The sequence below is a fragment of the Bombina bombina genome, chromosome 3, assembly GCF_027579735.1.
Source record: "Bombina bombina isolate aBomBom1 chromosome 3, aBomBom1.pri, whole genome shotgun sequence".
NCBI classification, from domain to species: domain Eukaryota; kingdom Metazoa; phylum Chordata; class Amphibia; order Anura; family Bombinatoridae; genus Bombina; species Bombina bombina.
Window position 1 is genome coordinate 842,782,552 of NC_069501.1, and position 16,623 is coordinate 842,799,174.

The following is a 16,623-nucleotide window of genomic DNA, read 5'->3' on the forward strand; positions in this document are numbered from 1 at the left end:
AGTTACCAAGTTTTTTAAACAATGATAGTAAGCAGGTAAATGCCTAGACAAAGTCACTCAACATAACAAATTGTATTGTCTTTCAAATAATGACTAATGATAAAATCCCATATTGATTGGTAACTTATTATAGCTAAGCTAAATGTTTAGTATTTATAAACATATTACAAATATTTTTTAATATTATTTTTCTAAACTTCACAGGAAGCAATTCACAAAACTCAGAATGCACACAAATAGCATGCTACTGTTTTGTATATAACTTAGGTAACATAGATGTACACCCACAATCTATTAAACGCACATTAAACACTAATATGTCCACATTACATGTGAAGTGCAACCGATGGCACAGGCTGCACTATCCATATTGCAACAGTCAAGCTCTAACAATAGCGCAGAATCTTGAAGATTGTTAACGCGGCCAACATTTTATAGTGTGCCCTACACTTTCAATGAATGGTGCAGGATGACCTGAAGTTCTAAGGCTAGAATCTATGCATATCCAAACACATGAATAATATATTAAAATGAAGTATTACATACATATATATATATGTGTGTATATATATATATATATACATACACACACACAGTATATATACTGTATGTGTCTGTGTGTGTGTAAAATAGAGAGGTTTTTATTTAAATGTTTGAACAGTGATTTAAATGTATATGGTATATGACAAAGTGTTGGACTGGGATGGGCTCAAAGGTGTGTATGTATGTGTATATATTGTATGTTCATACACATACACATGTGAAAACACATACACATATATACTTACACATACACTTTTGAGCCATATCCCTTTAAATCTCTGTTGATACATTAATTTTAAATAAAACACACACACATATATATATAAAATAATGTCTTTATTTTTAAAATGATGAAATAAATAATTTTTTATTCAAAGACCATCGAGTGCCTGTGCCTTGGGATTAATTTGGATACATTTTTGCTGCGCACCGTGGCACTTTAAACAATTGTAAGATTGTGCAGTCCCATTTGGATATATGTATATATATATATATATATATATATATATATATATATATATACAGGTATACCCCGCTCATACAGCGGGTTAGGGACCGGAGCCCCGCTGTAAAGTGAAAACCGCCTTAAAGTGAAACAAGGCAGTTTTAGCTTTCTTTTCACTTGCCAGTGTGTTTAAAAACTTAAAAACATGTTTTAATTAACATATATTAGGGGTGCAATAGTGCTATGTTTAGTTTAACACTCGCACAGCACAGTATTCAATAAATACTGTACCTGTAAAATAGTGACAATCACTGTAGTACAATTTGCCAGAGTATAGCACTGAGACACAGATTGCACTGTAATGCTGTAAACAGAGTGAACTAAGGATAATAAAATGGTGCCAGTCACTTTTCTTGCAATCTCACGAAGATTACAGCACTGTTTTAAAATCCTTGGATGTTGAACTTCAGCTCCACAAAGCGCTGTATTAGCGAAGCGCTGTAAAGTGAAGCGCTGTCAAGTGAGGTATACCTATATATATATAGCACAATAAAGAGGGCTTTAAGTAATGGTAATAATCCTCCTTAATGCATAATTATGACATTTTGGGGAATTTACCCCTTTGTCAGACCAACTTACATAGTGATACAAAAGTGAACAATCAATAACCCCTCCCCCTGCAAAAAAAAAGGCCAAAGCAGTTACCATGGTAACCAATCATAGAAATCCATTATGTGTCATGGAATCAACAAAGAAATATAATCGCAAATATAAACTATAATATAAAGTGAGTGTATTATAAAGTGTAGTATAAGGTCTATATATATATATATACACTATCGTTACCTACAACATATATAGATACAAGGTGACAAATCAAAATATTATTGTTTTGCAATTCTCAGACATAACGGCTCATGAAAAGTAGTTGCTGTTAGTCAAAGATTATGTCCTTAATAGATATTGTGGTCAGATAAATCCTAAATAAAATTTCCTCAAATCGATTGATCCATTTTTAACTTTATAGATCAAAAGGATTTACCTTACAGGAGTTGTGAAATCCAATAATGACTCTAAAGGGGTGTGGCTATTGACAATGTCAATATGACGTATAAGGTCCTCCCCATTGGTTATGAATCTAACAATGATCTGGGCTAGAATGAAAATTGTTACAAATTATCAATAGGGACCTTTATCATTAGTGGCTCTGATTATTGTATAGAGTGTTTTAGGGAACTGTGTATGGTCATCTCTTTAAAAGAAATATGTATGGGAGAGATGAAGGGTTAAGCAGACAATTAATTAGGCTAGCAACAGCTGCGTTTAGGGGTGTAACAATACAATTGTGTTTTCATTGGTTAGGTTTAGTTTATAGGTTAGAGCTCTCAGTCAGGTTGTAGATGCCTGAGGAAACAGCGTGCCAGCTGAGAACTAGTTGCATGATTTTAATACATAGTGGGAACTTTTTGTACACTGTGTTTTTATATTATTTTTATTAAAAGTGATTTTATACAGTTCACTTGACTGAGAGACAGTTCTTTTGCTGTTGGAGACTACGCCCCTGACGGAGGTGTGTGAGAGCCTAAGAACAGTGAGCTGGGACATTGAGAGATCCCAGTAGGTGCCACTAAGCACGAGTGAGTGCTGCCACACTTGTGAGTACCAGTCTATTGCCATTGAATATATATATATTGCCTGTACTATATCACACTAGGAGGCGCCCTTCTGTGTTTTGTTTGCACCATCACAGATACCTTTTTTCTGACCTATTTCTGGGAAGGAGCGGCCGTCATCTGAGGACAAAGACACCAAGGAGTGCAAAACAAAGTGGAAGTTTCATCTATAGAGACTGATCACCCTTTGGACTGATAAGTTATAGCATCATATATGCAAAATTATATGCAAAAATTATAGATATTATTTACATTTTTATATAGTTTTGTATAGTGTCACAATACCATTTTGGTCTGTTTTGCGCCCCCTTGAGTGGTGATGAGGGATTGTCATCAGGTTTGTTTTTAATTAATTAGATTAATGTATACTGTGTATGAGGAATAGCAACTTGGAGGGAAGGTTTGTACATCCAAAAATAAGATATACGAGGGCAAGAAGAACGGGTAGATAGTCCAGAAGTCTAAAAAGTCAGTGGCAGCAAACACAGTCCAAACAAAAGCTAAGGAACCAAATGAATCTTGCACCTAGGAATACAGTCTCAGGGAAGGCCAGGATCCAGGGGTATCTTTTACACAGATAAATGGGTACTCACAGAAGAGTCAAACTAAAACCAGAGCATGTTTATCTGGAGTAGCAGGTATATATAGAGCATTTAATACAGAACCCAGTAAAGTAAGCAGCAATGGTCTATATTGCCAAGCAGTCAGTGTACACTAAATGCAGAATCAAGCAAAACCCTCTAGTTACTCAGCTTGCAGAAAACAGATGACCAGGATCTTAGTGCCTCCAATAGTGACTGCACCAGTTGTGCATTATTAAAAAATAATCTAGTGCAGCCTTATAATGACACTTAATTAGTGATGTCGCGAATAGTTCCCGGCGAACATAGCATGTTCGCGTTCGCGTCAGAAGACACATTCCAGCCAATCAGCAGCAGACCCTCCCTCCCAGACCCTCCCACCTCCTGGACAGCATCCATTTTAGATTCATTCGGAAGCTGCATTCTTAGTGAGAGGAGGAACAGTGTAGCTGCTGCTGATTTAATAGGGAAATCGATAGCTAGGCTAGTGTATTCAGTGTCCACTATAGTCCTGAAGGACTCATCTGATCTCTGCTGAAAGGACAGCACCCCAAAAAGCCCTTTTTAGGGCTAGAACATCAGTCTGCTTTTTTTTTTTTTTTTCCTGTGTGATCTAATCGCAGTTGCCTGCCTGCCAGCGTGTGTGTCAGGCTCACAGCGTATACTGTGCCCACTTGCCCAGTGCCACCACTCATATCTGGTGTAACAGTAGTGTACATTTAAAAAAAAAACAACACTTTTTTGACTGTGAAATAATAGCAGACAGCTGCCAGTACCCAAGATGGCCGCCAATAAGGCAGATGGGGAGGGTTAGAGAGCTGTTTTGGGGGGGATCAGGGAGGTTGGGGGCTAAGGGGGGATGCTACACCACAGCATATGTAAATATGCTAAAAAAATTAAAAAACTTTTATTTTAGTACTGGCAGACTTTCTGCCAGTACTTAAGATGGCGGGGACAATTGTGGGGTGGGGGAGGGAAGGGAGCTGTTTGGGAGGGATCAGGGGGTCTGATGTGTCAGGTGGGAGGCTGATCTCTACACTAAAGCTAAAACTAACCCTGCAAGCTCCCTACAAACTACCTAATTAACCCCTTCACTGCTAGCCATAATACACGTGTGATGCGCAGCAGCATTTAGCGGCCTTCTAATTACCAGAAAGCAATGCCAAAGTCATATATGTCTGCTATTTCTGAACAAAGGGGATCCCAGAGAAGCATTTACAACCATTTGTGCCATAATTGCACAAGCTGTTTGTAAATAATTTCAGTGAGAAACCTAAAATTGCGAAAAATTTAAGGTTTTTTTTTTTAAATTTGATCGCATTTGGCGGTGAAATGGTGGCATGAAATATACCAAAATGGGCCTAGATCAATACTTTGGGTTGTCTACTACACTACACTTAAGCTAAAATTAACTCTACAAGCTCCCTACATGCTCCCTAATTAACCCCATTCACTGCTGGGCATAAAACACGTGTGGTGCGCAGTGGCATTTAGCAGCCTTCTAATTACCAAAAAGCAACGCCAAAGCCATATAAGTCTTCTATTTCTGAACAAAGGGGATCCCAGAGAAGCATTTACAACCATTTATGCCATAATTGCATAAGTTGTTTGTAAATAATTTCTGTGAGAAAAGTTTGTGAAAAAGTGAACTTTTTTTTTTTATTTGATCGCATTTGGCGGTGAAATGGTGGCATGAAATATACCAAAATGGGCCTAGATCAATACTTTGGGTTGTCTACTACACTACACTTAAGCTAAAATTAACTCTATATGCTGCCTACATGTTCCCTAATTAACCCCTTCACTGCTGGGCATAAAACACGTGTGGTGCGCAGTGGCATTTAGCAGCCTTCTAATTACCAAAAAGCAACGCCAAAGTCATATAAGTCTGCTATTTCTGAACAAAGGGAATCCCAGAGAAGCATTTACAACCATTTATACCATAATTGCATAAGTTGTTTGTAAATAATTTCTGTGAGAAACCTAAAGTTTGTGAAAAAGTGAACAATTTTTTTTTATTTGATCGCATTTGGCGGTGAAATGGTGGCATGAAATATACCAAAATGGGCCTAGATCAATACTTTGGGCCACTGCTGGGCATAAAACACGTGTGGTGCGCAGTGGCATTTAGCAGCCTTCTAATTACCAAAAAGCAACGCCAAAGCCATATGTCTGCTATAATGGCATGTCTGGCACACAGTGTTGGGGCAAGTGTCCATCTGACCACTGATACCTGGTCTGCAAAGCATGGTCAGGGCAGGTATATCACCTACACTGCGCACTGTGAAGCGGGCGTAACCCTTACAACAGTTATTTTTAACCTTTTTTTTTTGCTGTGGCACACTTTTTTTACATTAAAAAATCCTGTGGCACACCACCATCCCACAATTTAAAAAAAATCACACATTGTAGCCTAATACAGCATATATATATATATATATATATATATATATATATATACACACACAAACACACACATACTGTATGTATTGTGCTGTTATGCCATGCCTCCTACAAACTACCCCTGCACTAGGAGTAAAAAACAAGCAAAGTTTAAAAAATATGTCACACTGTTGTCAGTCTGCCATGGCACACCTGAGGATCTCTCACGGCACACTAGTGTGCCACGGCACACTGGTTGAAAAACACTGCCTTACACTACATGATCGATACAAAATCATACCTGATGTTTTAAAGCACGTTATTCCAAACAATTTAGGAATGTTAGGTGATTTATGCCCTTTATGGATTTAAACCAGACTCTGCATCAACTATGTAATTTTCCATGGGAGGTTTGCCATGGATCCCCCTCCAGCATGCCACAGTCCAGGTGTTAGTCCCCTTGAAACAACTTTTCCATTACTATTGTGGCCATAAAGAGTCCCTGTGGGTTTTAAAATTTGCCTGCCTATTGAAGTCTATGGCAGTTCGTCCGGTTCGCGAACATTTTTCGGAAGTTCGCGTTCGCCGTTCGCGAACCCAAATTTTTATGTTCGCAACATCACTACTTTAATAATACTAGGGGTGAAAGCACACAAGTCTCAAAAACAAGGATAGAAATCTAGGCAAAAATGTAGATGAGTTTAACATATTGGGTCAATTGTCTTTTCTAGTTATGATGGTCTTGTTTTTTATACTTATGTTTTGTAGTTGTCTATTCATATGCAACAATAAAAGAATGGCTAAAATGTATGCTGTATTAAAAAAAATACATTGTAGTAGTGTAAATATATAAACAGCATTTTAAATAGCAACAAAAAAATGATAAAGAAATTATAAAGAAACAATATCACATGATAGAAAGTGTATTTATGGATAAGATAAATAATTTAACATCTCAATTACAACAATTAACTTTTCATATAAGGGGGCCCAGCTACTTGATAAATGCAGCCCAATGTCTACATTTTTTAAATATCAATGAGCATTGCATTGTTATTTGTTTATATTTTTGCACAAATAAATTGCACTATATCACAAAAACTGGAATGTAGGAGGGAACTATGCTGTCGGTTAAAAAAAGAAAACATTAAATTAACCTTGAAAACCAGAATGTTGAACTTTGAGTCGAACAACTGCTGGACAACACTGTTCTTCACTTTAATGAAATGTCACAGTTAAGTACACATTTAAATGTCTTAAATAGTAACTTGATTATACATTGTAATACACTAAAAAATGAGTATGCTGTAAATTACACGAGCTGCCAAGAATAGCTATGCACAAATTCAATGCATTTGAGGCCAATTTGTGGATTTAAAGTTTATACCTGCGCATAACAATGCTGCACGCATATGTAGAAGCAAACATCTAATAAATAACTAAACTAAAAACCTTCTGGTAAAATTTAACACTAAAAATATTGTGAAGATTTTATAACTAAACTTTTGTATTCTTCTTTCTTTCTGTCCTGCCAGCCACCCTGGGCACTGAACTCATAAAAAAATATTCCCACCTTTTTATTGGATTTTGAACAAATATATAGAGGCGAAAGCAAAAGAATTATGCAGTAAATTCAAGTTGCAAGTGTGGATGGATCAATCTTCATAACATCGTTAGTTCATAGTTAAATGCACTCCTGAACGCCAGAAATGTGTCTCTCAGCAGTATCCCTCCAGAATAAGACCTGTCCAGAAAATGCCACCATTTGCAATGGCACCTCCTGTTTACAGCCCCCTGACAACTTTAATATGATACTTAATATAGTATTAAGTACAGTAATCACAATATTATTGGCCCTGGTCATGTTTTCTATGGGCTGTACAGTTGAATTTAAAAAATTTTGGGGTCACATAAAACGACCATGGGGTATAATAGTCGGCTTCCTCTGCCAGTTTGGAATAATGCCACTTGCAGGCTTTATTCTTTCTCTATGCTTCAACATACTTCCAATTCAAGCTGTGGTAGTCCTGATCATGGGATGCTGCCCTGGAGGAACTAGCTCGAATATCTTGGCATACTGGGCAGATGGGGACATGGATTTAAGGTAAGTAACTATTAGAAATAAACTTTACATTTTTTTTCATGGATCTTTTAGGTTTGCAGTCATTTACGTATGATAATTTCTATTTTAATAGCAAACTGAATGTAATATATTTGTAAACCAGCAAGCAAACAATATTATCAAAAAATGATAAGATTTAAGATCAAATGTGATCAGATTTGTGCTGCTGTCTGGTACACAGCCATCAATTAGAAGATGTAACGGCCTATCAAAATGTCAAAACCTTTTAATAGCAAATTCTTTCATTCATCTATTTGACTTGGTTTAACAAGAAACGTGAAATATCTCCTTTATGCTATTCTTCTTGGCAGGATGGCCTTAGAGTAAAGCTTAATTTATTACCAATACACTCATTATACATTAAAGGGACATTCCTGACAAAATTTAAATGCATAGATTAATTACATCTTTGAATAGAAAGATATTTGTATATATATTGGCAAAAATGATTCTAGTAAAAGTTCTCACTGTTTGAGCATTAACATTTTTCTCTGCACGTGCATGTGAAGCATAGCTAGATATTCTCAGTGCACCAGTATTTTAAAAAATGCAGCTGCTCAAGCGCAAATGAGACATATATTGTGTCAGCAATTTAAAAATGTAATCATTACCAGATGGTACAAGCAGCTTAGGCTCTCTGTGTTTAAAATGCTGTTGTACGGTGCAATACGCTTTTAAAACAGCTATAGAAGTATTTTGGCGAATACACGTATAATACAAAAACGCTTCTATTCAAAACTGAAATGCATCCATGTGGATTCCAATTTTGGCTGGAATGCCCCCTTAAAGCAAGAAGACCCATTGTTTTTGAGACATAAGAAGTGTTTAAAGTAGTAGATAGTTATAGTTTTATGCTTATTCATATCTCAAAAGCAAGAACTGTTTTTTTCCTGAATGCAAAAAAAAAAGATTTGGTACAGGATCAATGTATTTCTGGAAATTATGCATCACAGTATATATTTTTTTGTATGCAGAGTTTACATCCTTAAAAAATAAATTGGGAAATCAATTGTGTTTTAATTTTGTGTCATGTCCCAAAGGATGAATGGAGAGGCATATCTACTAGCTAATTATTTATGTCCAGTTATCCAGTTCATTTATGTCCAGTTGTACAATTAAAACATGGAAAACTGCTACAGAAAGTATAAAAAAAAAACAGTATTCCTTGTGATCCATATGCCTTGGGCTCCATTTTCACTCAAGGAACAATCTTGCCATTTAAATAGTCAGGTACCAGAGGTTATAATGAAATTTTATTAACCTCCAAAACATCCATACGTTGAGTACCTGGCTTCTGTAGAATATTATCTTGGTATATATCCTCTTAAACCCCTAACTAATGAGTTTCCCAAATTTATAGTTGTGATATTTGTCATAAAAAAGGGATATTCAAGGGTAAAAAACATATGTTAATGAAGTCTAAATAAATCATATGCAATTAAAATGTTGGACTTATTTATGCTTAATTAAGATGTTCTATATAAAGAGGCATAAAAGGTGTGGTTTCTGAGGGTTATATAGTTTCTATTCATTATTTTATGAAAATGCAAACCCAGATGTTCATAAATATAGTTGTTCATAAATATAGAAATATTTGTCTAAAATTAAAACAATTAACAATTTTAACAAAATATTCAAATATAGCACATCTAATTACATCTGTTTAGAAGTTTCTAATTACATAAAGAGTATTGTTAAAGTTTTATTATTTAGCTCTGAAGATGTTTAGTTAGTCCTATAGCCAAAACTACTTAAAGGGACACTCAAGTCAAAATTAAACTTCATGATTCAGATAGAACATGCAATTTTAAACAACTTTCCAATTTACTTCCATTAACAAAATGTGCACAGTATTTTTATATTTACACTTTTTGAGCCACCAACTACTACTGAGCATGTGCAAGAATTCCCAGCATATACGTATATGCATTTGTGATTGGCTGATGGCTGTCACATGATACAGGGGGAGTGGAAATAGACAGAACTTTGCAATTTATTTAACAAAAATCTACTACTCATTTGAAGTTCAGACTAAGTGTTATTGCATTTTCTTCTTATCATGCATTTGTTGATTATGCAAATCTACAGTGTTGACTAGTCCTTTAATGGATTTTAAATTTGATAACAACGTATATCCTATGTCTTGCAATGCCGTTTAAAATGACAATAAATACATTCACTTTCAGAGATACAGAGATTCCACAGAATTGTGAACAGTAGCTCTGAACATGCTACAAGTTAAAGGGACATAAAAACCCACATTTGTCTTTCATAATTCAGATACAGCATGTAATTATAAATCGTTTTCTAATTTACTTCTTTTATTTAATAAGCTTTGTTCTCCTGTTGCTTTGTTCTCTTTGTTGAAAAGTATACCTAGGTATGCTGAAGAGCTGGGAGCTAGCTGCTGATTGGTGGCAGCAAATATATGCCTCTTTTTATTGGCTTATTGCTGTGTTCAGCTAGCTCCCATTACTGCACCTTCAATAAAGGATACCAAGAGATTGAAACAGACCTGATAATAGAAGTAAACTGGAAAGTTGTTCAAAAATGTATACTCTATCTGAATCACAAAGTAAAAATTTTGGGTTTCATGTCCCTTTAACTTATGATCTATCAATATAAAAATAATTTTATTGTCTCTTTAAATCCTCTCTGCAAGTAACAAACAAATCACAGATTGATCCCATTTGGTTTATTTTCAAAACTGATGATTTCTTCTTAGTTAACAGATTTACATTTCAAAGGGACAAAAATCAACCTGTAATCATTCCAATTAAAGCAGCTGTTTTTACTAAACACTTAGCACTAATATTTTCAAATGTTATTTTGCTTATGCAACTGTATATCTGATTATCAGCTAGTGCAAGGCCTTGTAAGAGGGATTCAGATCAGAATGTGTAGTGAGCAAGCAGAGCCTTCATTTTACTGTTTATACAATAACTTAAAGGGACATGAAACCCCCAAAAACATAATTTATGTAAGAACTTACCTGATAAATTCATTTCTTTCATATTAGCAAGAGTCCATGAGCTAGTGACGTATGGGATATACATTCCTACCAGGAGGGGCAAAGTTTCCCAAACCTCAAAATGCCTATAAATACACCCCTCACCACACCCACAATTCAGTTTAACGAATAGCCAAGAAGTGGGGTGATAAAAAAGTGCGAAAGCATATAAAATAAGGAATTGGAATAATTGTGCTTTATACAAAAATCATAACCACCCCAAAAAAGGGCGGGCCTCATGGACTCTTGCTAATATGAAAGAAATGAATTTATCAGGTAAGTTCTTACATAAATTATGTTTTCTTTCATGTAATTAGCAAGAGTCCATGAGCTAGTGACGTATGGGATAATGATTACCCAAGATGTGGATCTTTCCACGCAAGAGTCACTAGAGAGGGAGGGATAAAATAAAGACAGCCAATTCCTGCTGAAAATAATCCACACCCAAAATAAAGTTTAATGAAAAACATAAGCAGAAGATTCAAACTGAAACCGCTGCCTGAAGTACTTTTCTACCAAAAACTGCTTCAGAAGAAGAAAATACATCAAAATGGTAGAATTTAGTAAAAGTATGCAAAGAGGACCAAGTTGCTGCTTTGCAAATCTGATCAATCGAAGCTTCATTCCTAAACGCCCAGGAAGTAGAAACTGACCTAGTAGAATGAGCTGTAATCCTTTGAGGCGGAGATTTACCCGACTCAACATAGGCAAGATGAATTAAAGATTTCAACCAAGATGCCAAAGAAATGGCAGAAGCTTTCTGGCCTTTTCTAGAACCAGAAAAGATAACAAATAAACTAGAAGTCTTTCGGAAAGACTTAGTAGCTTCAACATAATATTTCAAAGCTCTAACAACATCCAAAGAATGCAATGATTTCTCCTTAGAATTCTTAGGATTAGGACATAATGAAGGAACCACAATTTCCCTACTAATGTTGTTAGAATTCACAACTTTAGGTAAAAATTCAAAAGAAGTTCGCAACACTGCCTTATCCTGATGAAAAATCAGAAAAGGAGACTCACAAGAAAGAGCAGATAATTCAGAAACTCTTCTGGCAGAAGAGATTGCCAAAAGGAACAAAACTTTCCAAGAAAGTAATTTAATGTCCAATGAATGCATAGGTTCAAACGGAGGAGCTTGAAGAGCCCCCAGAACCAAATTCAAACTCCAAGGAGGAGAAATTGACTTAATGACAGGTTTTATACGAACCAAAACTTGTACAAAACAATGAATATCAGGAAGATTAGCAATCTTTCTGTGAAAAAGAACAGAAAGAGCAGAGATTTGTCCTTTCAAAGAACTTGCGGATAAACCTTTATCTAAACCATCCTGAAGAAACTGTAAAATTCTCGGAATTCTAAAAGAATGCCAAGAAAAATGATGAGAAAGACACCAAGAAATATAAGTCTTCCAGACTCTATAATATATCTCTCTGGATACAGATTTACGAGCCTGTAACATAGTATTAATCACAGAGTCAGAGAAACCTCTTTGACCAAGAATCAAGCGTTCAATCTCCATACCTTTAAATTTAAGGATTTGAGATCCTGATGGAAAAAAGGACCTTGCGACAGAAGGTCTGGTCGTAGCGGAAGAGTCCACGGATGGCAAGAGGCCATCCGGACAAGATCCGCATACCAAAACCTGTGAGGCCATGCCGGAGCTACCAGCAGAACAAACGAGCATTCCTTCAGAATCTTGGAGATTACTCTTGGAAGAAGAACTAGAGGCGGAAAGATATAAGCAGGATGATACTTCCAAGGAAGTGATAATGCATCCACTGCTTCCGCCTGAGGATCCCGGGATCTGGACAGATACCTGGGAAGTTTCTTGTTTAGATGAGACGCCATCAGATCTATTTCTGGAAGCTCCCACATTTGAACAATCTGAAGAAATACCTCTGGGTGAAGAGACCATTCGCCCGGATGCAACGTTTGGCGACTGAGATAATCCGCTTCCCAATTGTCTATTCCTGGGATATGAACCGCAGAGATTAGACAGGAGCTGGATTCCGCCCAAACCAGAATTCGAGATACTTCTTTCATAGCCAGAGGACTGTGAGTCCCTCCTTGATGATTGATGTATGCCACAGTAGTGACATTGTCTGTCTGAAAACAAATGAACGATTCTCTCTTCAGAAGAGGCCAAGACTGAAGAGCTCTGAAAATTGCACGGAGTTCCAAAATATTGATCGTAATCTCACCTCCTGAGATTCCCAAACTCCTTGTGCCGTCAGAGATCCCCACACAGCTCCCCAACCTGTGAGACTTGCATCTGTTGAAATTACAGTCCAGGTCGGAAGCACAAAAGAAGCCCCCTGAATTAAACGATGGTGATCTGTCCACCACGTTAGAGAGTGTCGTACAATCGGTTTTAAAGATATTAATTGAGATATCTTTGTGTAATCCTTGCACCATTGATTCAGCATACAGAGCTGAAGAGGTCGCATGTGAAAACGAGCAAAGGGAATGATTGTGACTGAAGGTTTCGACAAGCTGAAATCAATTTTAGACGTCTCTTGTCTGTTAAAGACAGAGTCATGGACACTGAATCTATCTGGAAACCCAGAAAGGTTACCCTTGTCTGAGGAATCAATGAACTTTTTGGTGAATTGATCCTCCAACCATGATCTTGAAGAAACAACACAAGTCGATTCGTATGAGATTCTGCTAAATGTAAAGACTGAGCAAGTACCAAGATATAGTCCAAATAAGGAAATACCACAATACCCTGTTCTCTGATTACAGACAGAAGGGCACCGAGAACCTTTATAAAAATTCTTGGAGCTGTAGCTAGGCCAAACGGCAGAGCCACAAACTGGTAATGCTTGTCCAGAAAAGAGAATCTCAGGAACTGATAATGATCTGGATGAATCGGAATATGCAGATATGCATCCTGTAAATCTATTGTGGACATAAAATGCCCTTGCTGAACAAAAGGCAAGATAGTCCTTACAGTTACCATTTTGAACGTTGGTATCCTTACATAACGATTCAATATTTTTAGATCCAGAACTGGTCTGAAGGAATTCTCCTTCTTTGGTACAATGAAGAGATTTGAATAAAACCCCATCCCCTGTTCCAGAACTGGAACTGGCATAATTACTCCAGCCAACTCTAGATCTGAAACACAATTCAGAAATGCTTGAGCTTTCACTGGATTTACTGGGACACGGGAAAGAAAAAATCTCTTTGCAGGAGGTCTCATCTTGAAACCAATTCTGTACCCTTCTGAAACAATGTTCTGAATCCAAAGATTGTGAACAGAATTGATCCAAATTTCTTTGAAAAAACGTAACCTGCCCCCTACCAGCTGAGCTGGAATGAGGGCCGCACCTTCATGTGGACTTAGAAGCAGGCTTTGCCTTTCTAGAAGGCTTGGATTTATTCCAGACTGGGGATGGTTTCCAAACTGAAACTGCTCCTGAGGATGAAGGATCAGGCTTTTGTTCTTTGTTGAAACGAAAGGAATGAAAACGATTATTAGCCCTGTTTTTACCCTTATATTTTTTTATCCTGTGGTAAAAAAGTTCCTTTCCCACCAGTAACAGTTGAGATAATGGAATCCAACTGAGAACCAAATAATTTGTTACCCTGGAAAGAAATGGAAAGTAGAGTTGATTTAGAAGCCATATCAGCATTCCAAGTTTTAAGCCATAAAGCTCTTCTAGCTAAAATAGCTAGAGACATAAACCTGACATCAACTCTGATAATATCAAAAATGGCATCACAGATAAAATTATTAGCATGCTGAAGAAGAATAATAATATTATGAGAATCATGATCTGTTACTTGTTGTGCTAAAGTCTCCAACCAAAAAGTTGAAGCTGCAGCAACATCAGCCAAAGATATAGCAGGTCTAAGAAGATTACCTAAACACAGATAAGCTTTTCTTAGAAAGGATTCAATTTTCCTATCTAAAGGATCTTTAAACGAAGTACCATCTGACATAGGAATAGTAGTACGTTTAGCAAGGGTAGAAATAGCCCCATCGACTTTAGGGATTTTGTCCCAAAATTCTAATCTGTCAGACGGCACAGGATATAATTGCTTAAAACGTTTAGAAGGAGTAAATTAATTACCCAATTTATCCCATTCTCTGGAAATTACTTCAGAAATAGCATTAGGAACAGGAAAAACTTCTGGAATAACCACAGGAGATTTAAATACCTTATCTAAACGTTTAGAATTAGTATCAAGAGGACCAGAATCCTCTATTTCTAAAGCAATTAGTACTTCTTTAAGTAAAGAACGAATAAATTCCATTTTAAATAAATATGAAGATTTATCAGCATCAATCTCTGAGACAGAATCCTCTGAACCACAAGAGTCATCAGAATCAGAATGATGATGTTCATTTAAAAATTCATCTGCAGAGAGAGAAGTTTTAAAAGATTTTTTATGTTTACTAGAAGGAGAAATAACAGACATAGCCTTCTTGATGGATTCAGAAACAAAATCTCTTATGTTATCAGGAACATTCTGCACCTTAGATGTTGAGGGAACTGCAACAGGCAATGGTACATTACTAAAGGAAATATTATCTGCTTTAACAAGTTTGTCATGACAATTAATACAAACAACAGCCGGAGGAATAGCTACCAAAAGTTTACAGCAGATACACTTAGCTTTGGTAGTTCCAGCACTAGACAGCGATTTTCCTGAAGTATCTTCTGACTCAGATGCAACGTGAGACATCTTGCAATATGTAAGAGAAAAAACAACATATAAAGCAAAATTGATCAAATTCCTTAAATGACAGTTTCAGGAATGGGAAAAAATGCCAATAAACAAGCTTCTAGTAACCAGAAGCAAAGAAAAAATGAGACTGAAATAATGTGGAGACAAAAGCGACGCCCATATTTTTTGGCGCCAAATAATACGCCCACATTGTTTGGCGCCTAAATGCTTTTTGGCGCCAAAAATGACGCCACATCCGGAACGCCGACATTTTTGGCGCAAAAGGACGTCAAAAAATTACGCAACTTCCGGCGACACGTATGACGCCGGAAACAGAAAAGATTTTTTGCGCCAAAAAAGTCCGCGCCAAGAATGACGCAATAAAATGAAGCATTTTCAGCCCCCGCGAGCCTAACAGCCCACAGGGAAAAAAAAGTCAAATTTTTTAAGGTAAGAAAAAATGATTGATTCAAATGCATTATCCCAAATATGAAACTGACTGTCTGAAAAAAAAAGGAATGTTGAACATTCTGAGTCAAGGCAAATAAATGTTTGAATACATATATTTAGAACTTTATAAATAAAGTGCCCAACCATAGCTTAGAGTGTCACAGAAAATAAGATTTACTTACCCCAGGACACTCATCTACATGTTTGTAGAAAGCCAAACCAGTACTGAAACGAAAATCAGCAGAGGTAATGGTATATAAATAAGAGTATATCGTCGATCTGAAAAGGGAGGTAAGAGATGAATCTCTACGACCGATAACAGAGAACCTATGAAATAGACCCCGTAGAAGGAGATCACTGCATTCAAATAGGCAATACTCTCCTCACATCCCTCTGACATTCACTGCACGCTGAGAGGAAAACCGGGCTCCAACTTGCTGCGGAGCGCATATCAACGTAGAATCTAGCACAAACTTACTTCACCACCTCCATAGGAGGCAAAGTTTGTAAAACTGAATTGTGGGTGTGGTGAGGGGTGTATTTATAGGCATTTTGAGGTTTGGGAAACTTTCCCCCTCCTGGTAGGAATGTATATCCCATACGTCACTAGCTCATGGACTCTTGCTAATTACATGAAAGAAAATTATTTCATGATTCAGATAGAGAATACAATTTTAAACAACATTCCAATTTACTTCTATTATCTAATTTGCTTCATTCTTTAGATATCCTTTGTT

The 16,623-nt window shown here is 36.6% G+C and overlaps 1 protein-coding gene across 1 annotated transcript in view; it reads left to right on the forward strand.

Annotated features, from left to right (window-relative positions):
• The first annotated feature begins 7,287 nt into the window (after positions 1-7,287).
• Positions 7,288-16,623, forward strand: part of LOC128651949 (ileal sodium/bile acid cotransporter-like) — a 46,508-nt gene continuing 37,172 nt past the window's right edge. The window contains exon 1 of the mRNA XM_053704909.1: positions 7,288-7,728. Coding sequence (XP_053560884.1) covers positions 7,334-7,728 — 395 coding nt within the window. The 5' untranslated portion in view covers positions 7,288-7,333. The remainder of the gene's footprint in view (positions 7,729-16,623) is intronic.